Source organism: Myxocyprinus asiaticus, chromosome 19 (assembly GCF_019703515.2).
Source record: "Myxocyprinus asiaticus isolate MX2 ecotype Aquarium Trade chromosome 19, UBuf_Myxa_2, whole genome shotgun sequence".
Taxonomy (NCBI): domain Eukaryota; kingdom Metazoa; phylum Chordata; class Actinopteri; order Cypriniformes; family Catostomidae; genus Myxocyprinus; species Myxocyprinus asiaticus.
The window spans coordinates 17,859,204-17,885,824 of record NC_059362.1 but is presented as its reverse complement, the minus strand read 5'-3'; the positions used below and the strand labels follow the sequence as shown (position 1 = coordinate 17,885,824).

Genomic DNA, 26,621 nt, shown 5'->3' with positions numbered 1-26,621 from the left:
CACCTCAGAACTGCCGTGATACTGTACATGTCATGAACCACATAATGTAATTTGGCAAAAATGCTGGCACAGTCACGTAATTTTCCTGAGATCAGGCTGAAAAATGCATATATTATGTTTGTATAAATTCCATCAGTAGGTAGGAAGTAAGATATTTTCAAGGACATGCATAACACTTTTTGTTTAAAAATTCTTTGTGCTAAAAAAACTAAAATAACCCAAAATATTGTTTCAGTTTTCTGTATGAAACCTCTGTTTTACAAAAACTAAACATTAAACACTATTTACCACATTTTAGAATAGTTAAGTCATCAAAACTATGAAACAACACAAATAGTGTATCTTATATTTTAGCTTATAAGTACCCATCCTTTTGCCTAGATGTCTGTTCTAAACACTCAGGGCATTCTCTCAACCAACTACGTGAGGTGCCACCTGACATGATTTTTAAACAGTAATGAAGCAAGTATGCTGGACACTTGTTGGCTGCTTCTCCTTCAGTATCCAGTCCATATCATCCATTTATAAAGTTTTGTATAGAAATTCAAACGTAGACACTATTTAAGTAAGATATTTTCAAGGACATGCATAACACTTTTTGTTTAAAAATTCTTTGTGCTAAAAAAACTAAAATAACCCAAAATATTGTTTCAGTTTTCTGTATGAAACCTCTGTTTTACAAAAACATAACATTAAAAAACAATCATTGAAATCTTTTACAGACACATCAACACACACACACACAATATTTTCTCTTAGTGGAGGCATATGTGAAAGTCTGTTTACTCCCTTCTCAGCTGGGGAAAGAGATAGAAAAAATGCAAGAAAGAAGTATGAGAAAGAGAGCAGCACTACTTATAGAAACTTTATGTGTACCAGTCAAAAGTTTGGACACATCTACTCATTCTATATTATTACTATTTACCACATTTTAGAATAGTTAAGTCATCAAAACTATGAAACAACACAAATAGTGTATCTTATATTTTAGCTTATAAGTACCCATCCTTTTGCCTAGATGTCTGTTCTAAACACTCAGGGCATTCTCTCAACCAACTACGTGAGGTGCCACCTGACATGATTTTTAAACAGTAATGAAGCAAGTATGCTGGACACTTGTTGGCTGCTTCTCCTTCAGTATCCAGTCCATATCATCCATTTATAAAGTTTTGTATAGAAATTCAAACGTAGACACTATTTAAGTAAGATATTTTCAAGGACATGCATAACACTTTTTGTTTAAAAATTCTTTGTGCTAAAAAAACTAAAATAACCCAAAATATTGTTTCAGTTTTCTGTATGAAACCTCTGTTTTACAAAAACATAACATTAAAAAACAATCATTGAAATCTTTTACAGACACATCAACACACACACACACAATATTTTCTCTTAGTGGAGGCATATGTGAAAGTCTGTTTACTCCCTTCTGAGACATATACCATGCATAGGCCCAGGTCTTAAGGTTTGGCGTTTTTGGCAGCTTTGCTCTGAGCAGGCACCGTTTCCAAGGTGATCTCCAGACTGTCAATCTCTGAGCATTTCCGACCCCTCACGATCACTCGCACAGATTTCTTCACCTCCATTAATTGGCTATTTGGTCTCCGTTCTTTCACCATTCTGCATCCTCGTTCTAGCTCGGGCTCTAATTCCGGCTCGGTGCTGTCCTGCAGAGACAACTGCACAGTGTTAACGTTGACCGGACAGAGGCGTGGGTAGTGTTTAAACTGCTCAAACGGGTCGTTGCACCTCTCACAAGGGCAGTGACATGGGCCTACAGGCCCCCCCATTGATTCGGAGATGGATTGGGCTCGTCGTTGCAGGGGTCGCAGACTGCAACGTGAAAAACATTTGCAAAGGCAGTGGTGCACACAAAACCCACGCAGAGAGCGCATGTCCTTGCAGAGGAGGTGGCGGAAATTGGGTTTTAACAAGAGGTAGATGAGCGGGTTATAAAGGGTGGAGGATTTGGCAAACATGGCAGGTACAGCGAAGGCCAGGGGTGGGATGTCATCGAAATGGCCAAACGCCGCCCACATAGAAACCAGTGCATACGGACTCCATGCAGTGAAGAAGCCTATACACACTGCCACACTCAGCTGGGGAAAGAGATAGAAAAAATGCAAGAAAGAAGTATGAGAAAGAGAGCAGCACTACTTATAGAAACTTTATGTGTACCAGTCAAAAGTTTGGACACATCTACTCATTCTATATTATTACTATTTACCACATTTTAGAATAGTTAAGTCATCAAAACTATGAAACAACACAAATAGTGTATCTTATATTTTAGCTTATAAGTACCCATCCTTTTGCCTAGATGTCTGTTCTAAACACTCAGGGCATTCTCTCAACCAACTACGTGAGGTGCCACCTGACATGATTTTTAAACAGTAATGAAGCAAGTATGCTGGACACTTGTTGGCTGCTTCTCCTTCAGTATCCAGTCCATATCATCCATTTATAAAGTTTTGTATAGAAATTCAAACGTAGACACTATTTATATTTGTCTACTGTGAATTTGCTTGACAAGCACAGTTTTCTAAGCCGCGTTGAAACTTTTACTACTGAAACAGGAAGTTTGAGTAGGATATACACTCACTGAGCATTTTATTAGGAACACTATAGTCCTAATAAAGTGCCCAACGTGGTCTTCTGCTGTTGTAGCCCATCTACATCAAGGTTCGATGTGTTGTGCATTCTGAGATACTATTCTGCTCACTACAATTTTACAGAGTGGTTATTTGAATTACCGTAGCCTTTTTGACCAGCCTGGCAATTCTCTGTTGACCTCTCTCATCAGCAAGGTGTTGCCTCCGCAGAACTGAGTTTTTTGTTTTTGGAACCATTCTGTTGGTAGACTGTTGTGCATGACAATCCCGGGAGATCAGCAGTTACAGAAATACTCAAACCAGCCCATCTGGCACCAACAATCATGCCACGGTTGAAATCAGAGAGATCAAATTTTTTCCCCATTCTGATGGTTGATGTGAACATTAACTGAAGCTCCTGACCCGTATCTGCTTGATTTTATGCATTGCACTGCTGCCACACAATTGGCTGGTTAGATAATCCCATGAATAAATAGGTCTTTAGGTGTTCCTTATATAGTGCTAAGTGAGTGTATATAGAGCTCAACCGATATATCGGTTTTACTGATTAATTGGTGCAGATAGTTTGTTTGTTTGTTTTATTCTTCCGTAGCCAGCACTGGATGCTTATACAGCTAGAACGTCTTGGTTCTACCATATAACAGTGTCATAGTGTGCTGTTAAAAAAATCACTAATGATTCATGCATATCTGATGAGATTTTATTTTCAGGGGTTGAAGGGGGTTGGATTGCCAACTTTCCACCACGTGAATACAGGACACTTCAGCATTTTCGCCATCCAGGGGTGTGTTTTCCAAAAGCATCGTTAGCCAACTATGGTCGCAAGTTCCATCGTTACCAACATAGTTTAACAATTTGGTGTTTCCCGAAACAGTAGTTCCAACTACAGCTCTCCACCTGTGGTTAGAAGCATTGTTTCCTGTTAGTTTGATGTGTGGACATCATTTCACTTCTATATGTTCACTTCATATTCACTTCTATATCTGTCATTCCATATATTTCTTTCATTCTGTCAAGACTTTGACCATGTTTATGTGCATTTAAGAAAAAAGCTTATTTCAAGGTTTTGCAGAAAGTGGCATTCTGAAATGTCACGTAGACATGAATGCAGATGTTTAAGGGATTAAAGGCTGTTAAGAGAAAACGCTTTTGCACACTTGGCTTCTGTCGGAGAACACGGCTTATGTGTCCATGTTAACACATAAAAGAAGTTCTTATATGTTTTTGAAGAGTGCGTATGTGATCTAGTGAGTTGGGGGAATCCCAAAGTCTGAGGTAAAGGGAAACACCACTATTGCAACACAATCATCTGTCGCATTTACATAGTGTACACAGCTTTTGTGTCTTCAGCAGCTTTCGTGCATTAAACAGCTTTCTGGAGTACGTGTAAATAAGCAATTATAATTTGATATCTGCAGAAGTTATTACTCCACCCCCTGCTTAGCATCATTAATGACAGCTTTATATTGTTGAACCAACATGGTTTGAACGATGGATGTGCGACATAGTTACTACGGTGTGGGGAAACATTCATGACTAGCTAGTTAATTTCTCCAACAATGCATCATACTATGGTGGTTAAGCAGTAAGTTACGTAGTTGTATGGGAAACGCACCCCAGGTTGGGTTTAGGATTAGGGGTAGGGTTAAGGTTAGTTTTAGATGTAGGGTTTCTGTGGGACTCTAATTAAACACAATAAGCATGGTGCAGTGATACCCCTATGCTACATGTTAGTATTTAACTTGGTGTGCAAATACTGTAGCATCTACCATTACTGGGACCAGTGTAAAAATAGCATCTGCCTTTTTGAAATAGTCAGTTGTCAGTAACGTCACAACAATGAACCATGATTTGCTACCTGCTAGTGGGTTAAAGGTAAAATTAGGGGGAGAGACATTCTCATTCTAGAGAACATTTGATTGGACAAAACCAATTAGTTTGTACAAGATGAGTCATCAATATTTTCTGTTTTCCCAGAAGAGAAAGACTGATAATTTAAAATGCATGTGTCTATCTGCTGAAAGTGAATTTTGTCAACGTGTAGGGGTACATAAGCATAGAGATATGTACCTCACAGCTTATAGACACTGACTAAAACCGCAAAACTCGAATTTTTGCTTTATGGGTTAAGCAAAACCTTAACATCAAAAGCTTTTTAAGATCATGACTGGTAGTACACATATGAACATTTCTCACCTTCACTATGATAGTCTGGATGTTGCCCATGCGTGTCTGTGCTGAGATGTGTTGCTCTACCGCTCTGCGGGACTCTCGGACCGTGAGCAGTATGCGTGTGTAGGAGACAATGATGATGCTGCAGGGCAGCAGGTAGCAGGCGATGAAGAGCACAGTGATGAAGGAGCGGGCTATGGAGTCGTGATTGGACCAGGCCCAGTCGATACAGCAGGCCGTGCCATAGGGCTCAGGACCGTACTGCCCCCAGTGAGCAAGGGGGGAGCAAGCAAACACGAGCGCATAGGCCCATGCGCATGCTATTAGCACACAACCGTGTTCATAACTGAACCTATTACCTAAAGACACATAAATAAACTTTTAACAAGTTAATTGGTGCAAATATAAGAGGTATCACTAACTAATAACTGAGTACAAGTGCTTTTATTTATATGTGCCAAAAGGTTCTCACACAAAATTTTCTTCAATTTTACATTCGTTCTAATTTCGAGGAATCTGGATTATTAGGGGCCAAGTACTGAAGATGCTGTGGCACCCATTGTTTTCGTTAGTATTATTATTATTAGGGGTTCAAGCCCGAAGGGCTAGAAACCCTATTGTTTTTGTTAGGATTCTTAGGGGGCCAAGCACAGAAGCTACTGGAACCCTATTGTATTTGTACTGATTTTTTTCTTATTCTTTTTTTTCTGCTCTAAAAATGTCTGGGCCTCAGAGATGCCTATTCCTCACTATGCAGAGTTTATTTGCATAGTGAGGATGTTTTTTTTGTTTGTTTTTTTTTAAAGCCATGAATAATTTTAATTTATCAATTAATTTAATATAAAGTGCGGTAACATAAAAAAATAATTAAACTAAATCAATATTTGCCGTGACCACCCAATGGCTTTAAAACAGCATCAATTCTAGGTACACTTGCGCACAGTTTTTCAAGGTTGTTGGCAGATAGGTTGTTCCAAGCATCTTAAAACTGTTGGAGAACAGTTGTATGTATTTATACTGTCTCAATTGTTTCTGTCTTTTCATTGCTCTGTGGGCGCTGTCCCATCAGATTATATGTGAAAACGTTTGCAGACAGATTTTATGCACAAATACATGGGTATGCGTGGATAATGAATGAGACCCAATGTGTGTGTGTATGTGTGTGTGTGTGTGTGTGTGTGTGTGTGTGTTTGTGTGCATACCGTGAAGTGGATAGCAGACTTTTAGACAGCAAACAATGCTGAGTATAGTAAGCGTGGTCAGAGAGCAGATCCCGAATAAAACTCCACAGAAGGCATAGATTACACACACTGTCCTCCCATAAAGCCACCTGCAAACACAAATAGTACTGTTCAAAATAAGTGTAATTGGTTCTTTACTGTATCTTACACAGTGTGTACACAGGAAGCAACAATGCATACAACACAAGCTTATCACTAAGGTTCCCTGGCCCCTCTTTTCCCTGGGTTATGGAGGCCTTCAAAGATATGTCCATTGCAGAACCATAATTCAGCCCTGTTCACGCATATGATACAGTATTTTTTTGTAAAATGAATAAATTAATTTAATTTTAGAAGAAAGGGTAAAATAAAGTGACTAGAAAAGTTGTTCAGTGCATCAAAAATAGGTACAGGTGTCAGTTCACTAAAGGAGCTGCAACAGAGCTTGCAAGCATCAAGATGAGCCGCTAGTGTCCAGTTTAGACCCAGTGTTAGGTTCAGCAAAGAACCCTCTTCTCATCAAGAATCACTTTTCTCTCTGGGTTTCTTAAGGTGGCTATATGGTTCTTGGGAGATTAAAAAAAAAAGGTCTTGATGTTACATATTAGACTCTGATACTCTTCAGATACAAGTATTGATGTCTAGGTTCTTTAAAGATCCACTACATATGATTTTCTAAAGAAATAGAGAAAAAAGTTAATTGTGGAACTTTAAAAGGTTAACTTTTTCTGTAAAGAAAGAAAGAAAGAAAGAAAGAAAGAAGAGAAGTCTGATTTATGGATGCAGTGTGAAGTAGCGCTGAAATGATTAGTCGACGTTATCGACAACATTGAAAATAAAAAAACTGTCAACAAAATTTTCGTTGTCGAATAGTCGTTTGATCTCATTTAACGTAACATGAGATCATATGAAACTAATGATGATGCACGAGAGTAGCACTGCAACTCGCGACTGATTGAGGAGAGGAAGAAAACACAGCTCACAGTCCAGATGCACTCTAAACTTTCACAGCTTCAGATGATGTAGATTGCAAAGTATGAGGGAATTATAATGCAAAAATCGAAATAAACTTATTAACGTACAACAGTTGAAATGTATGATATTACTTTTGTCATTTGGGTTTACTACTGAAATAATGTAAGTTGTATATCAATTTAGACTCAACAAGTGCCTGAGAAAATACACATAATATAATACATAAGCTACACATAAGTTACAAATACATTACACGTGTGTAGATTATGTGTTATGTGTAGCTCAATATGTGTTTGACAGCCAGTTGCATCACATGAAATTTCAGTGTGAAAATAATGAATCCTGTTCTTGATTTGTCCTGATTTGTTGCATTATCTCTTTATTTATGGAAAATAAAACATCAAAATATATCAAAAAACATTTTATTGTTTTCTACTTGTCTTGAAATTATTTTGAAAATTTGACACTATCTGGACATTTTGTACATCCATTTTTGATAGATATAGGTGCCGGGTCTCTAAAGACCCGAATATGTAAGAGTGTTTGGGAAAATGACCATGCATTTAAGGGTTAAACAACTTTAGTCTTATGGGTTACTTTTATGCTGCCTTTATGTGCTTTTCAAAGCTTGGTCCCCATTCACTTGCATTGTGAGAACCTACAGAGCTGAGATAATCTTCTAAAAATCTTTGTTTGTGTTCTGCAGAAGAAAGTAAGTCATACATGAGGGTGGCATGAGGGTGAGTAAATGTAATTGTAATTTTGGGGTAAACTATTCCTTTAAGTTGTACTTTTTTTTTTTTTTTTTGCCATTGTTGTTAGAAAGTCATAGGTCATATGGCAGATGTAGTTTGTCTGGGAATGTATTTATTACTACACACCTGCATACATACAGAACATACTTCATCAACAGTCGAGAAGTTCTTCATCAAATTTAGTACATGCTCTAAAAGCACAATAATTCGGATGCACATGTAACCACTCAGCTGTTCTAAAAAACATATTTACCCCTTTCCTGTCTTTTCAATACCTTATTACTTTACACTTTAATAATTTTTTCTCTCTTTGTAGTACCTGTGGGCGAGGCTAGAGGTGACAGCAAGGGGGAAGAGGCTGAGGGTCATGCCCAGATCACTGATAGCCAGGTTAATAATGAAGAACTCTGCTGGTTTTAAGAGGTGTTTCCTCTTGTAGGACACATACAGCAGCATACTGTTGCCACAGAGCGAACAAACACCTACAACACAGAAATTGTGGTATGAATATAGTCGAGTCCAACAATCTGAGACCACTATGAAAAACTCTCTTTTTTTTTTTTATTATTATAATTTTTTTATTTAAACCTGGAATTGAACACAAAGTTTAAGAATTTTGGACATTTGAAAACAAAGAAACCTTTTGACATAAAAGATTCCGCACAATTTCTCGATCATTAATCGAATGCAAGTTTGTGACACTGGCCATGTTAACTCATTGTGATACAGGTCATATTTCCTTGGTTTTACTGAAACACAAGATGCTCTTCGGGAACATTCTCAAACAAGCTGGGATAACATGGATCATGGTTAGGAAAGCATCCAGAGTGTGGGGAAATAAAGCAATTATGTAAGTCATTAATGTAATTAACAACTCATCATCCATCTATTGTGTACAGAGTGTGCATGCTATATCCCAACAAGTAAGATAATTATAGTGGCAAGAAAAAGTATGTGGAATTACCTGCATTTATGTATAAATTTGTCTTAAAATCTGGTTTGATCTTGATCTGTTACAATAATGAACAACCACAATCTGTTTTCACAAATAACACAAAAAAGTATTGTATTGTTCTTGAACATTTTGAATACATCATTCAAACATTCACAGTGCAGACTGGAAAAAGTATGTGATGGGGGTTATCTGACAATGAGAAAACATAAAACATGGCATGGTGTTCATGGTAGGACTCCATGAAGGAAGCCAGTGCTTTCCAAAAAAAAAAAAACATTGCAGTGCACCTGAAGTTTTCCAAAGACCACACTGACACCACAACACTACTGGGAAAATGTTTTGTGGACTGATGAAAATAAGGTTGAATTGTTTGGGGAAAACGCGCAGCACTACGTATGGCATAAAAAGGGCATCGCATACCAACATGAAAACATCATCCCAACAGTGAAGTACGGTGAAGGGAGCATCATGATTTGGAGCTGCTTTGCTGCTTCAGGGCCTGGACCGCTTGCCATCAGAGGGAAAAATCAGACTTCCCAAGTTTATCAAGATATCCTACAGGATAATATCAGGGTGGCTGTGCGCCAGCTGAAGCTCAGTAGAAGTTGGGTGATGCAGCAGGACAATGACCCTAAACATCAAAGTAAATCCGCAACAGAATAGCTTCAAAAAAAGAAAATCCACCTTTTGGTGTGTCCCAGTCAGAGCCCAGACTTTACCCCAATAGAGATGCAGTGGAGTGACCTCAAGAGAGCCGCTAACACCAGACATCAGTATGACTGAGCTGAAGCAGTTCTTTAAGGAAAATTCCTTCTGAATATTGTGCAGGTCTAATCTGCAGCATCAATCTGAAACACTTGGTTGAGGTTATTGCTGCCAAAGGAGGATCAACCAGTTTTTAAATTCAAGGGTTCACTTACTTTTTCCACAGTACATTTAATGGGATGTGTTCAATAAAGATATTGTGTGTTTTTAGCTAGAGCACATTGTGTTTGTCTATACTTGTGACTCTGATGAAGATGAGATCACATTTTATGACCAAAATTATGCAGAAAACCAGCTAATTCCACAGGGTTCACATACTTTTTCTTGCCACTGTATGTCTGAACCAGTTTGGTAGCATAATCACAGAACATGTTCAAGATATTTTGATAGAAATAATTCTGCAGTTAAAATCACATACAGTATACAAAGACATTCATTGTAAAAACACATGTGGGTAAACCAATAGCTATATATCCTGAGGAATGATGGATAATTGTACATATCATGTCTATAGTAATTATTCAATAATATCATTATCTTAATAATGATGTTATGTTCAACTTTGCTACAAACGTGTTATTACGAAATGCCCAGAAACAAGCAATTATAAATAGCTTAATATTAAAATTCAGACTGTTTTTTGTGTGTAAAATGTATTATACATTTACTAACATTGTTTTATAGATATTGCATCACAGATGTCCATAATTTACACTTGATTCAAGCCTCTAGAGTTGAGACTTTCACTTAGGAAACAATGATTTGGAGGACATTCCTTTCCTGTCAGATTTTATGATTATGGGATAACAACTCACCTGTCTCAACTTGTGAGACTACATCATAAAGGACTATCATAAATGCATTTTAGGTCTTTTAAGCAATCTGACAGAAATTTTACTTGGATCTCCTTCTAGAATGCAAACCATATATATTGCCAAGATGTCTCATCAAACTTACACCCATAGTGCCTAAACCTCAAAATGCTGTCTGATCCATACTTTAAAGGAAGGCACAGTGCACAGACTGCACACAAATTAAGCTTGTGACCTCGGTTTACCTCCCTAAGGTGATAAAATGGGTTAAGCTTTAATGCATGTAACATTGGCAAGAGTACCATCATCACTAAAGTTTCCCATGGCAAAGTTTCTATGAGGTGTTAGTCTCACACATAAAGAATGGTCTGATCATATTACATATTGTGGTATATATATTGTAAAAACGTTAGGAACAATTCTGTTGACTTATACCCACGGTTTTCATACTGGGAGTCACGCCTCCCCAGGGGAGCGCCAAAGCTTGTCAAGGGAGGTGCGGAGATTGATGATAAATTCATCAAGTAAAATCTGTTTAAGACTTTGAAAACCCCTGACTTATACTTAGTTATCAGTTATAATCGCTGCCAAATGTGGCTTCTCTATTTTTTAATTACTGTGATAAGTGTTTGCCTCGGATTTGAATAAGGATTTTTTTTTTAAAGAAAAACGTCAGATAAAACTGCTTAGCAATGTCACACTACATTGCAGCCCACGTAAGAATAACATCCATTCAATTTTAACCACTTCATGAGAACATTTTACTGAAAATTGAGCTTTGTTGAAATATCCAATTCCTTCTGTTCTGTAATCTGCTAGCCAAAATGGTCTTTTACGCGCATCCAGTAATTATGATTCTACAACAACCAATCTCGAAATATTTTAATCAAGCAGCAACGAGCTATGGAAGTAGCTTTCATGTACTGTAAGAAAATAAATAAATTAGACCTTGGAGGGTTGTAAGATGTTCTGTAGTGCTCCACAGACAGTTTGTTTCACATAAATTATCAATGAACTCTGGAGAGATCCACACTGCATTTTAAAGTAAAGACTATAATATTTGTGCTAGAGAAACATCACATCAAAACCAATCTGAGCATGGAATGGGCACGCTTGCACACACACACAAGCTTTGTGTATAGAAATAGGTGTAACCTTCATTTCAAGCACTCAATCATAAAGAAAGGACTTTTGAAAGGATGTGTAAAAAAAAGAGTGCACACCAGGGTAAGATCAAACACAAAAGGCCTCATTCATGAAACCCGAGCAGAACAAATTTTTGTGTAAATCATTCATAAAGCCGTTCTGAAGTAAATTCTCAGATTCATGGAAGTTTTTGTATTTTCTAAACGTTAGTTGGTACGAACAAAATTTACAATCGTGCGTAAGACATCTGAATGTGTTGTGTTCTTTCAGGCAAACTGCCATAACTACATTTTGATGGAATTAAATAAGTAGTATATTGTTTTACTTCTAAATAAATGAGTGAAATTAACCTTAAATGTTTTTTAAAACAAATAATAAGAATAAGAATAATTATTATTACATTTTATTTATTTTTTTATGAGCTCTATAATTTAGGTTTCATAATATACCAGTATAGGCATCAGTAAATCACGTTCAGCTGATGACGTATGGCCAATGCTATTGCTGTTAAACTAATAAATAAACATCGCGGGCTGAAGCGTATAAAAAACAACGGGAAAAATAGGAAAAGTCTGCACACTGTTATAGCTTGCAAATCTTTAGTGTCATACAGCGTTTCATCAAAGATCTTTTTTTAGAAAAGTTGCAAGTATATCACTGTTACCATCATGATTTACCAGAGCTGTTTCACAAATGATGCTGGCGATGCGCGGCAAACTGAACCAGAGAAGGTTAATGGTGGTGGACATCCTCCTCTCGGCATGAACTGAAAATGTTTTACATTCATGTCAAACCATTTGTATTGACTTCTTGCACTGTTTGATTCACAAAAGAGCCTCATATATCAGCAAAAACATGCAGTGACAGTAAGTCCTCACTTTCTTTGAGACGCTATTGTGCTTGCTAAATCAAAATTTTACGATGGGAATGCACTTCATTCATAAAAACGTTTTTATTACTGTTCCGCACAGATGTTAAAAGCATTTACTAGCGAGCGTTTTCATGGCCGTGGATTATGATAATTGTGAATGAACGTGCACACGCCCCCTCTTTACGAATGTTTGGAATTCACTAATACATGCACATTTTACTAACAAATCGTACGTAGTACGTAGAATTTGTGAATCCGGCGGAACGTTTTCGGGAAGATAAATTTTACGCGCAAATTACTCAGAATTTACTAATATATTTACGAGAGTTTCATGAATAAGGCCCAAAATACATAGCTACATTTATGTTACGCAGGGGCAAATTAACTTTAACGCATGTTATTTCAGCTAAAAACTAGGGATGGGCACGAGTACTCGAGTACCCGAGTACTCGGAAGTGACAGCAATGATTACATTGTGATTTTCAGTGGTACCTTGATTGTCAACAGAGACGTCCATAGCAGCCAAACTGATAAACGATGCTGCAATGCTAACGTTTGTTCTACAGGGTTACGATAATCAAAAGAAAGGTTAATCCACCGTGTTTTGAACATCTGTTTCTGCACACGTTTTCTTAACAGGTTTTATTGTCGTATCATGTAGAAATGTTGACTCATTAATGTATATTATTTAATAAAAGTGAAGGTTTATCATTGACTGTAAATCTACTTCGGTGCCGACATATTTGCGTGACACACCAGCATCTCAGCGAAATCAGAGTTGAAGATTTCCACACAAGTTGTAAGTCCAACATAAAGTGGCATTCCATTGCAGTTTTCCCAGTATGAAGTTTAAAATTCCAACTTAAATGGGAAGAAGCATGAATCATCACACCAACAAACTCCAACAGAGCACAGCGTGACTTTCTGTCCGGGGCAGAGATGGCACTCTACACTCTGGAGAAGCGCGCACACACACACAAGGCGAAATCTTACTTTCAAACATCTAGATGGAGCACAGCTGAATGTAACAAAATGCAGTGTCTTCAAAACTATTTTCAACATAACACTGCATTTTAAAAACGCGATGATTATGGCGTCACGTAAACAGCGGTTTGCAGATACACAGTTCAGAAACAGTGGTGCGCACTTACTAAGCTTATTACGGTAACCTAAAGGAAGAACGAAGACACACGTTCTGAGCATATTATGCATTATATTTTGATTATGCCCTCTTTTTTACTTATTGTAACAGACTACATTATAACAGCCTATGTTAACGAATTGACGTTGGAACAACGAGACACAATGCAGCAGCCAAAGATGTATGACATATATGTGCATATTGTATTTGTACATGTCTATGTTTGATGTGATGAGGTAACAAGAAAAATTGGTAAGTACACTGCAGCATTTAAAAATTAGCATTCATATGAACTCACAAGTGCTTGGCAGATATTCAGATGTTTTAAAAATTAAACATAAGATGCCAAATATACTAATTTATTCCATGAAGGTATTAAAGCATAATTTTCAAAAAATGAAATATATTTAATAAATATACACATGAATTAAAGAAATGTTTGCTCAGTGGGAACATTAAAAAAAACAACGGTTTACGAAGTTTAATAATTTTATATGCACTATTTATCAGAAATCTTTAAGGGGGATATTGTCTGTTCATTTTCTGAAATGAATGACCCACTTGAGCCCAATGGAGATTCTTTTTTTTTTTTTTATCACCACATAACAATCTTTCCTTTCTTTCTTCCCCACATGTACAGTACACACATGTGCATGTCTATGTATATGTGGCATTGTGTCCATTTATTCTTTTTTATCGCAAATTGCAATCAGATTGGACAGACAGTTTCAAATTTGAAGGCTTGTGTGGGATATTACCTGATTTGCATTCCTTGAGTGAATCGGGTGCTAAAACAACGCAGACAGCACATGGAAATCAAAATGATGCTATCAGAGTTGTTTTTTTTAGTGAAAACAGTTAGTATTGGCAGGCTCTGATCACAAACCCAATCTGTCTTATATGCATGTGCAAACAATCGCATTCATACTGACACGAAACCATGAAAAATAAAAAATACTCTATTAATTAACTCACTCATGTTAACATCGGAGCACACAGGATGCTAATACTCTCAGCTGTACCACCATAAGCATATAATTGCCTCTGCAATCTAACTCTTGCTCCCAATGGTAGACGTGTATTAGGATTAAATGGAAGCTCTGCACTGAAAAGGAAGACCTTTAATTCTGTTACGGCCTGTAAAACAAGCATGATGAGAATTCACAAAACACCAGATTAATCGGATAAATTAATTAATTTAATCTCTTACCAAACAGGGAGTAAAACACGCTCACTGTGATGTCAGCAGCCACTGGGATGCTGGACTGGAAGGTGCTGTTGTCCAGTCCTCGCATCTGTAACACACACACACACACACACACAAACATAGATCTCAGTGTAATGCCGGACTCATTTTGACAATTAGAGCCTGAATTAAAGAGTGGCACTAAGAGTGAGTTAAATGTTCTTGTGAAACATATGAGGTTAAGGTTAATGCTCTATCAAGTTTTAAATAAACAAAACCTGCTTCCTTACCCTTGTGGATGTAGCCTTCCGTGACATGCTGAAGACCTGTTTGACAACTATATATTATTACTATATAAATCCACCGTTAATCCAGATACTATATATATATATATATATATATATATATATATATATATATACAGTTGAAGTCAGAAGTTTACATACAGCTTAGTAAAAAAAATTTAAACTCAGTTTTTCACAATTCTTGATATTTAATCGTAGAAAACATTCCCTGTCTTAGGTCAGTTATGCTGCCCACACACTATACGACTTTCAAAGTCATTGAATTGCTGTTCTTTTCACACTACACAACTCTCTGTCTGTAATGGGGTATCTTAAAGTTGCTGTGGTTTGCACATTATACGAGGGATCGATGACAGGGGGTCACACATTACAAAACATTTCATTTGGAAGAATCCCCGACAATTCTGTCTGGTTTCCAATCTATGTTTCACAACAAAACGCACACGATAAGTGATACAGGACATGACGTAAGATCACGCGTGAGACTGGAGTTTTTCCCTCTAAACATTGTGGTCTTGCAATCCAAGTTGTTTGTGTGCTGATTTGCAGCAAAAAAAAAAGAAAGAAAGAAAAGAATATGGAGGAGAGAATAGTTGGGGAGATGCGGGCAGTAAGGATTGTTTGTTCTGCAGAGAGGTAAATAAATAATTTTGAAATGAACGCAGGTAGCTGCCTGCTGGTGTTGTGGCTCGACAAGGACATGTTTGTGCTATGTTTTTGTTTCAAATAATTGAAAAGCTTATGTGTATGCAAATTTATTCTAATAGGAACTCGATTTAAGCCAATTTATTCTGATAGAAACTATATTATTGTGCTCACTACACAAACAGATGCATGATAAGACTGGGTTCAGGGAGCTGCTGCGGATGACACATCAAAACACATTTCACACTGCAGGACTTGGAGTCGCAGACATGTCTAGATATATAAGCTGCTAAGCTATATAAGCTCGGGCATCTGCAACGTACCTTTGAAAATTCACACATAGTGATCATCACTCGCGTGAGCGAGCATCGATTTGCCTCTGATTTCGGGCTTTTGTCTGCAATCTCCATTAACTGTTGGCGAGTGGAAATTTAGGGCTAAAATCATGTAGTGTAAACTCGGCATTAGGATCACTACTTTATTTTAAGAACGTGATATGTCAGAATAATAGTAGAGAGAATGATTTATATCAGCTTTTATTTATTTCATCACATTCCCAGTGGGTCAAAAGTTTACATACACTTAATTAGTATTTGGTAGCGTTGCCTTTAAATTTTTTTACTTGGGTCAAACATTTTGGGTAGCCTTCCACAAGCTTCTCACAATAAGTTGCTGGAATTTTGGCCCATTCCTCCAGACAGAACTGGTGTATCTGAGTCAGGTTTGTAGGCCTTCTTGCTCGCACACACTTTTTCAGTTCTGCCCACAAATTTATTATCAGATTGAGGTGAGGGCTTTGTGATGGCCACTCCAATACCTTGACTTTGTTGTCCTTAAACCATTTTGCCACAACTTTGGAGGTATGCTTGGGGTCATTGTCCATTTGGAAGACCCATTTGCAACCGAGTTTTAACTTCCTGACTGATGTCTTGAGATGTTGCTTCAATATATCCACATAATTTTCCTTCCTCATGATGCCATCTATTTTGTGAAGAGCACCAGTCCCTCCAGCAGCAAAGCACCCCCACAACATGATGCTGCCACCCCCATGCTTCACGGTGTTCTTCGGCTTGCAAGCCTCACCCTTTTTCCTCCAAACATAATAATGGTCATTATGGCCAAACAGTTCAATATTTGTTTCATTAGACCAGAGGACATTTCTCCAAAAAGTAAGATCTTTGTCCCCATGTGCACTTGCAAACTGTAGTCTAGCTTTTTTATGGTGGTTTTGGAGCAGTGGCTTCTTCCTTGCTAAGCAGCCTTTCAGGTTATATTGATATAGGACTCGTTTTCCTGTAGATATAGATACATGTCTACCTGTTTCCTCCAGCATCTTCACAAGGTCTTTTGCTGTTGTTCTGGGATTGATTTGCACTTTTCGCACCAAACTACGTTCATCTCTAGGAGACAGAATGCGTCTCCTTCCTGAGCGGTATGATGGCTGTGTGGTCCCATGGTGTTTATACTTGCATACTATCGTTTGTACAGATGAACGTAGTACCTTCCGGCATTTGGAAATTGCTCCCAAAAATGAACTAGACTTGTGGAGGTCCTGGCTGATTTCTTTAGATTTTCAATCAGTCTGTAAACAATTGTTGGAAAAATTACTCATGTCATGCACAAAATAGATGTCCTAAATGACTTGCCAAATCTGTGGAGTGGTTAAAAAATGAGTTTTAATGACTTCAGCCTAAGTGTATGTAAACTTCTGACTTCAACTGTGTGTGTGTGTGTGTATATATATATATATATATATATATATATATATATATATATATATAGATATAGATATAGATATAAAACGTAAATGTCTCAGTGTTTATAAGTTTTCAGTAAAGTGTTGCTAGATATGATGCATTAATTCAGATTTGATGCTGCTGGGTTTTGACTGGAAACCAGATCTGTAGTTAGAATTAAATTATCCATACAGTTTATTTTTCATTTAGGCCTTACTTTGTGATAATATTTGGTTTCATATGACTTATTACAGCAAAAGAGCCAAGAGCAATGTGTGTGTGCTCCCTTCTGTTTTACCTCAATGTTGGTTATTAAGGCAGTATAAAGAGGATTTAGGACTTTATAAGCTCCAGAAAAACATGGTCTATGTGCTCTCTGTGGGTACACCAAGGTTTAAAAAATAAAAATAATTAAACCCGTATAAGGTGACGTTTAGTACAAACGCAGTGTGTGCGGGGATGCAGGAGACAGAGAGATTTAGGCTGTTAATTGATTTTAGATGGCCAGATGTATATTTGAAATATCTTGGGGAATATGTTTAATATTAAGAATACATTTATTGAAAAAACATTTTAGATAGGATGCTGTATACTATGCTTATTACAATTTCTATGATGACAGTTCCCCCTCATGGGAAAAAATGTAATTGCTTACTTTCACTTGTTTGTTTGAGTCCCTTATTTTTGAGTTTGTTTTTCCAGACCAGGTCGCTTGTTTCACTTGCGAGATCTGGCAACACTGAAACTGGTACATCATCCACCCTTTGTACAGAATACTGTCATTTTAAAACGGAACATTATTAACCGTTCTTTAATGTAGTTCTAACCATTAGCAAAGGTGGCTGCGGAACACTGAAACCAGAACTAAAAAATACTGTTACTGCTCAGAAAAAACTGAAATGAAGAACATATTATTTTAGTCCATGATGCAAATGTAAAAATGGATCACCTTACAAGTTCTTTTTACTATAATAAAAGTGTTTTGATTTCATGAGACAGCATTGTGTGAGGAACAGGGCGAAAAGTGTTTATGAACTGATAATCTGCTCTTTAACTTCTGATTTGTGTAAAAGGGAATAAAATCCATTGTTGTAGCATATTTAGTGCTCATTTCACCAGGAAACTGCCACAATACGTACAACGAGCCATGTAAAATTCATTTTGCAACATAAACACATTCTGTATGTACAGTATATTAGAGTCGACTAATCCTAAAAAAATGGAAAATCGACCATTATTTTGCATCTTTTGCTTTAATTGAAACTGAAATATCATGCTTTTACTGCTTATGTACTAAAATGCTTTTTACATGTCTAAGAACATACAGAATTTGTCAAGTTTCACAACAGTCGTTATCACTTCATTGTTTACACTGATATTGGCCAATCACAGCAAAAATCACAGTAGTTTGTTTTACAAATATTTTTCTTTGCACTAAGAATAAAAATATATATATATAATTTGAGATGTTGTGAAGATGGTCATAGCTTTTAGCTTTACAAATAAAGCAAATTGCTGACCACTCCAAGTTTCATGTGGATGAAAACTTTACCCAAACATAAAATACTTCATAACGAAATGAAGCCAATGGTTTTGCAATTATTGATGCCTCTTATTCATTACTCTACTAAAAGAATTGAACAAGGCTTACACGATCCAACATTCTCTCATCATTTACTCACCCTTGTACCATCCCGGATGTGTATGACTTTCTTCAGCAAAGCACAAATAAAGATTTTTAGAAGAATTTCTCAGCTCTTTTGGTCCTTACAATGCAAGTGAATGGGTGCCAAAATTTTGAAGCTCCAAGAATCACATAGGTCAGCATAAAAGTAATCCATATGACTAAAGTGGTTATCTCAATGTCTTCAGAAACGATTTAATAGGTGTGGGTGAGAAACAGATCAACATTTAAGTAAATTTTTGCTAGAAATTATTCTCTCTGACCAGTAGGGGTTGTATGCATGAAGAATGTGAATCACCAAAAACACAAGAAGAATGTGAAAGTTAAAATGGGGATTGACTGAGCAAGGACCGAGTCTGTCCAGTTTCCTGAGGCTGTCGACTAGCCTGTCCTGTTCCCTGTGGCCATCAACGAGCCTGTCCTGTTCCCTGTGGCCGTCGATGAGCCTGTTCAGTTCCTTAAGGCTGTCGACGAGCCTGTCCAGTTCCCCGTGGCCGCCGCCCTGCCTGATCTCCTACAGTTCCCAGCGTCCAGCTACCAGTCGGTCCAGGCCACCGCAGTGGTCACCCACCAGTTCGAACCTAGTCCAGAGGCCATCCATGGCCAGACAGACCCCTGTCCAAAGGCCGTCTACGGTCAGCCAAACCCCTGTCCAGCGGTAGTCCAGGATCAGCCTGACCCTTCGCCAGCGGCCGCCGCCCAGTCTGATCCCAGTCCTGTGGCTGCCGCCCAGTCTGATCCCAGTCCTGTGGCTGCCAGAGTCCATTCTTACCCCAGTCCTACTTTGTTAGCTTGCTAGTCTGTTCTCTGTTTCATGTCCCTAGTGTTTTTGGTCGTTCAAGTTTCTGTTTTGTTTTCAGTTATTTCATCTCCCTTGTGAGTGTTTTGTTTTTGATTTTGTATTTTGTTTAGTTAATAAAAGCCCTCTCTGCGTTTGGGTCCTCCCTTACTATCCCATGACAAGATTATGTTTGAAAAGCCAGACAAAACTCAGAACTAGGGTAATTAATGAAGATCTTAATAGACTGATGCAAATTAATGAATAATCAGAAGTTACTGGTAATGATTTTACTGACAATTCTGTTAAACTCTATGGACCCGCCAGTGATATATCGAGAAGTAACTTTACACTTAAAACATTAAAGTCCCCGGATACCTAAGTCAGGCATACGGGGTATTTGAATAATCTGACATTTTCATAGAAAACCATCCTTTTTGCATTTATGTTACATAAAATAACTAAATAAGGCCTGAAAACATCTGTGTCACAAATAAGCGCCACCTAGAGGTCATGTGGTAGATATAATAATATGAGTATAAAAAAATTTCACATAGCACTTAAATAGACAAATCATACATCAAATAAAAGCTCACATTCTCAGGAAGGACGACTGTACAGTTGTATTGCCCTAATAACACAGTCTGAAAGATCCTCAAAAGAATCACAAATTTAAGTATGATTTCAATATGACAAATGTCTCTTTTATGCACCGATCATTGCTGCTGTAGTCCCAGTTAGCCATACACTTTATATCTGCTCTTACCTTAGGCAGTTTTCTTCAAAATGAGCCATTTATAACTTGTCTGTGAGCTTGCTTGGGTAAATAATCCAAATCTTATCTCTTAGATGTCTAGAAAAACATATGCATGTAAAAATATGTTTTCAACTATTGAGAAAATCACAAAGGGGAGGATCTCAGCTTTCTAATGACACCTAGATTGAGCTCCTAGTCCACTCAGAGAACTGAAAATTAGCATGAACTGAAAAATAGACTGAATGTCTATGGACGAGCACATCTGTGAGAGGTGAGATGCGTTAGTGCGCCACCTACATTTTAGATCTGTTTATTGTGATGGAAGGTGATAGAGGAAAAAAAATGCCATCTAGAGAAATGAAATGAAAGAATTTTGCAGGGAAAAAGATTTAACAGAACCAGAATTTCATGCTTAAAAATTTAGGACAACAACAACAACAAATGCTTTCTGTTCATCATAAGATTGCAAATATTTATAATATTATTTATGAATCTTTTTTTAATCTTTTTTTATTTTTTTTAAATGAGACAATTTTTTTTAGCAATTAGTCTACAGTATGTTTGAATGGTGAGCTTTTAAATTTGAGTGTAAAAAATGTCAGGCGTCAGCCCAAAAATGCGTTTAAGGGGTTAAGCTGAAGAATGCTCGCACCTCGAACTAAAAAGTACTCGAGTCGACATGTGAGCTGAAATTGTCATAGAAGCACTACAGAATGACATGGTTGCTTCAGCAATTTTTTTCCATCTCACACTTGCTTTTCTGACACTATTGGTTACGTTTGGGTTTAAGGTTTAGGATAGAGAGTTATGTTTTGATGATTTAAAATTCGATGGAGCATTAACCTTAAAAACCTAATCTGTTTGGAAGAACATTTAGCTTGCTTTTTTTAAAGACATTTTACCTTAAAACAGCTGTGATACGTGTCATGAAACACATAATATAATTTAGCAAAAATGCAGCCACAGTCAAATAACTTTCATAACATCAGACTGTATTTAAAGGTAACTATGGAATTCTGGGCTCTCTGTCGACATCTGTGGTTGAAATATAACATTGCAATTTACTTGTGGAGGAATACTTTTTTTGTCATTATGCTTCAGCACTGCTTCTACACGGATGAATCTGATTGTGTTTATATCACCGCCTCCCACTGAAAGCGTTTACATGCACATTCTCCCGTGAACGTCGACGGGGCTGAATAGGGTGGCGGATGTAAATTCTAGAAATTCTCCGTAGTGTGCCTTTAAGCTTATTCTGGTGTGGCAAGTCACTAATTTAGGCCTTGTATTTTAAGACCAAGTTGCTTGTTTTTCTAGCAACATCTAGCACTGCTTCTTATTCACCTGCCATTCCATCACGGCCTTCCACTGTGAAAACCTCAGCAGAGAGATGAGGATCAGCCAACAAAACAGTCATCTACTGATTACACACACAAGGACACATAAATATACATATGAATGCAGTTCTTCATGCAAACATGCCAACCAACCCTCCCCACACATACATGCACAGCCATTCACAGGGGAAAGGTCTGGGGGTCTTAGCCTAGCTATCTTTGTTTTAATAAAGAAGGGACCACAATGCTCTCTCATTCAGATTAGTCTGGGCAAAGTCTTCACATCTCCACCGTCCTATCGGATATGCGTTCATAACTCAATCTTTATGTATACCAACCCACTCTCTACATATCAGTAAGCCCCACTGAATCTAAATCCATTTGCACTGAGGTCAGTTCCAAGAAGCAAGTGTGCTTTTCTCATTTGTGTTGTACTGTCATCTACAGACTGTCACATACATTACTCATTCCATCTTACTAATATAATGAGAAAACTCCACCTCACATCTCCATGAATTTAACATGAGATGATAGGAGACTGTTGTGTATAAACTGAGGATATTCTGCACACTCAGCTCTCAGTTTATGGTATTTAGTCCAAGTTTATTAGCTTTGAAGCTTAATCTGGTTAAAGGGATAGTTCACCGAAATCTGAAAATTCTCTCACCCTCATGCCATCCCAGATGTGTATGATTTTCTTTGTTCTGCTGAACACAAATGTAGATTTTTAGAAATATCTCAGCTCTGTAGGGCCATACAATGCATGAATGGGTACCACAATTTTTCAGCTCCAAAATGCACATAAAGGCAGCATAAAAGTAATCCATTCAACTCCATTGGTTTAATATATGTCTTCTGAATCAATGCAATCACTTTGGGTGAGAAACAGATCAATATTTAAGTCTTTATTTAATGTAATTCTCCTCCCTGCCCAGTATGTGGCGATATGCACGAAGAATGCAAATCGCCAAAAACAAAAGAAGAAAGTGAAAGTGGAGATTGATGGATTATTTTATGCTGCCTTTATGTCCTTTTGGAACTTCACAATTTTGGTACCTATTCACTTGCATTGTATGAACCTACAGAGCTAAAAATATTCTTCTAAAAATCTCTGTTTGTGTTCAGCAGAAGAAAGTCATATACATCTGGGATGGCATGAGGGTGACTAATGATGAAAGAATTTTCATTTGTGGGTGAAATATTCCTTCAAGGTTTATATTCTCAACTTTAGGAGTACACTAATAAATAGTTGACTTCAAAGCTAATATACATGGACCAAAAGCCAAACTACACATTTAAAATGCACAATAGTTTTCTTGGAAAACAGAACAAAAGTATTGATGACTTATCTCACACTACACAGATTCTTGCCCAATCAAATGCTCTCTAGAATGAGAAAGCCCCTCCCCCAAATACCACCTGCAACCGACTAACAAATAACAAATCATGGCTCATGGCTGTAACGAAATTAAAGCCTGTTGGCTGTTTATAAAAAGGGACGAGCCCTTCGATATGTCCCGCCTACACCTGTTTCAAAAGGAAATTCGTCAACACAGAAAGGTTCATGCTCATCATGCAATTTCATGGGATTTTTAACAAGGCCTTGTGGAACTAGTATCAGTATATATGCCAATGAAACATTTAGATAAATAGTCTATCAATATGGGGATTTCCATAGTTGATTCTTACACTATTACATTTGGTCCCAAAGAAACAGCCTAGACACGATGCCATAAACATGCCTGAATATAATCATCTACTTGTCTATTTTGGCACACCCCATTTTCAGACATACTCATATAAGCATCAATGAAATATAATCTTGAAATGCTGGGCTACACTGTAAGAGCTCTATAGGAATCTATGTCAATTTACTACATTATTGAAGGAGGGGCTGCAGTCAGGGATGGGTGAAGGAGGAAAAAAAAAAAATGCATTTACAGTAAGCATCCTTGCCAGACCTCTCCATCACCGGGTGCTGAGTCTGAGAATCCCCGCACAGCAGGGGCGGATTTAGGCATGGGCGACATGAGCAGCGCCTGGGGTGCCTGATTGCGCCAACCCGCAATCTTAAAATATGCAAAGTAATAACAAAATTGGTATAACCAAGCTATTTAAGTCAGGAGAAAGATGGACAGAAGGACAGAATGACAGATAAAGACTCGAAGAAAAGATCATAGTGTTTAAATAAATACATAAAATAATTATAATTAAAAAACTGCTTTAGGAACGAGTTTCATTAGAGCAGTATGCAAAGAGATGTGCAACACTGCTTCACTAAGTGCACAAGCCTTCGATTTCTTTCATTCACTAATATGACCAAAACCATGGGAAAATTATATCACATAAGTTGTGGGGCTAGATAACAATCCATCAACAAGTTTAAAGGGTATACACTGATCAGCCACAACATTAAAACCACCTGCCTAATATTGTGTAGGTCCCCCTCGTGCTGCCAAAACAGCGCCAACCCGCATCTCACAATAGCATTCTGAGCACCTATTCTTCTCACTACAATTGTACAGAGCGGTTATCTGAGTTACCGTAGACTTTGTCAGTTCGAACCAGTCTGGCCATTCTCTGTTGACCTCTCTCATCAACAAGGCATTTCTGTCCGCTGAACTGCCGCTCACTGGATGTTTTTTGTTTTTGGCACCATTTGGAGTAAATTCTAGAGACTGTTGTGTGTGAAAATCCCAGGACACAGAAATAACTCAAACCAGCCCATCTTGCACCAACAATCATCCATGCGATTATCTAATCAGCCAACAGTGTGGCAGCAGTGCAGTGTATGAAATCATGCAGATACGGGTCAGGGGCTTAAGTTAATCTTCACATCAACCATCAGAATGGGGAAAATGTGATCTCAGTGATTTGGAGCATGGCATGATTGTTGGTGCCAGATTGGCTGGTTTGAGTATTTCTGGAACTCCTAATCTCCTGGGATTTTCACACACAACAGTCTCTAGAATTTACTCCGAATGGTGCCAAAAACAAAAAATATCCAAATGCCTTGATGAGAGAGGTCAATAGAGAATGGCCAGACTGGTTCAAACTGACAAAGTCTATGGTAACTCTGATAACCACTCTGTACAGTTGTGGTGAGAAGAATATCATCTCAGAATGTTATTTTGAGATGCGGGTTGGCGCTGTTTAGGCGGCACGAAGGGGACTTATACAATATTAGGCAGGTGGTTTTAATGTTGTGGCTGATCGGTGTATGCATGGAGAACGCCAACGTGGGGCATCAAAATTGACAAGAAAAGCGCAAGAACCACGACAGACCCTCTGGTTTACGGCGCGCATTTTATCCATTGGCTTTGCTTCAGTGTCACGGCACCAAACTCTCGCCTCTACACCTGCCCCATTGCACGTTATTTATACACATGCTCAGAACACATTCAATTTAATTACTAGGAAAATTCCATCAATGCAAATTGGGTTCCAACAGCCTTGTTTGATATATCCTACTTAACATCTCCAAAAATCACCCCCACTCTCCTACCATTAAAGAAGCCGTCAGCCTCGCCTCTCCTCGGGAAGCCGAAGGGACACCGCTTGATCCGTGATGTTTCCTCGGTTCATTTGTCAACGCTCCGCAGTTCGGACCCACATCGCGGCGGAACGCGCAACCGAATGGATGCAAGTGGGAGACGAAAAGCGAGATCAGACCTTCCGGTGATCAGTCCGCGCGTAGTGAATTTTTACGCAAGAGTGTGCGCAAACGCATGGATACACAGCGAGTTGTGAATGACCCTCTACTCCTCTTTCTGTAAAGGAGCAGTTGTATTGAATGCCTGATGCGCCTCACGTGAGTTCAGTAAAACCCATATACATTTGACTACAGCGCGCGAGCACAGTTATTTCCATGCAGCCTCCCGTGCCTTTACACACACACACACACACATTACATTAGCTGTAGATTCCTCTTGAACGAGTTCAAATTTCCTGTAAGAGTAAATGATTTGACTCGAGTGATGAGGCTTTTTTTTTCTTTTTCAAAACTGAAGGTATGAATCTTTCAAATAAGCACATAACAGAAAGAAAAGGACAATAACACGCTCATTATAAAGATTCTTGTTAATTTCAACTTCTTCGCTTATATACTTTGAAGCAAACATGTGAGCAAAATCTAAAGGGAAGAGGATTTTTGGCATGTGGCTAATTAATACAATATTTTAGCCTTCAGGATAGCCAACTTTAATTATTCATAACAACAATCATGCTAACAAACGTTTTCAGTTTCTTTCCTCCAAACACAACTATGAGAGAAAGGCGTAAAAATCACATCCTGTTATGTCTGACAAATTCCTGGATAAAACATCACATCAATGTAGGTTAAGTTGGGGTAAAAAAAAAAAATACATAAAGACAATTGACATGAAAACCCAGAAAACTATTGAAAATCTGAAATGAATGTGTTATAATTGTGGTTCCTATTTGCTCAAGTATAACCACTCTGTGCTATTAAAAACTAGGATGTTGAAAGAACAAATTAAATTTTACATGAATTTATTTTCGTTACTCAAAAAAGGCGGCCAAAAAAAGACCTGTGAGAGTCACTCTTTTATTCCAAATGTAATGCCCAACTGCTCTGCGCACGAGCCTCAAACTGCCTGTGTCTCTGTTTCAATCTGAAGCGCGCGGAATAATCCATCTGTGGTAAATTGAGCGCGTGGAATTATCCAGTGGCGGGAATTCGTTTACGCAGAGATTAACAGGGCAACCGTTACAAAATAATACTTCAACGCTCCCTTGAGCAGAACTTT

General features: G+C 37.8%; 1 protein-coding gene across 1 annotated transcript; it reads right to left on the bottom strand.

Moving 5' to 3' along the window:
* Positions 1-1,223: 1,223 nt before the first annotated feature.
* Positions 1,224-25,552, bottom strand: opn7a (opsin 7, group member a). Its single transcript, XM_051645636.1, has 6 exons — positions 25,358-25,552; positions 14,635-14,719; positions 8,054-8,216; positions 5,987-6,114; positions 4,809-5,143; positions 1,224-2,099 (listed from the first exon to the last, which is right to left on the bottom strand). Exons 1-6 carry the CDS (start codon positions 25,358-25,360, stop codon positions 1,461-1,463), a joined length of 1,353 nt encoding a protein of 450 aa, XP_051501596.1. The 5' UTR covers positions 25,361-25,552; the 3' UTR covers positions 1,224-1,460.
* Positions 25,553-26,621: the final 1,069 nt, after the last annotated feature.

What these genes read in the sequence shown, in the direction of transcription:
- opn7a (XM_051645636.1), bottom strand. An exon ending in ACCTCTAGCCTCGCCCACAG is followed by an intron (nt 6,115 to 8,053) that starts GTACTACAAAGA and finishes TTGTGTTTGCAG; the next exon opens with GTGGCTTTATGGGAGGACAG. An exon ending in TCCAGACTATCATAGTGAAG is followed by an intron (nt 2,100 to 4,808) that starts GTGAGAAATGTT and finishes CTCTTTCCCCAG; the next exon opens with CTGAGTGTGGCAGTGTGTAT.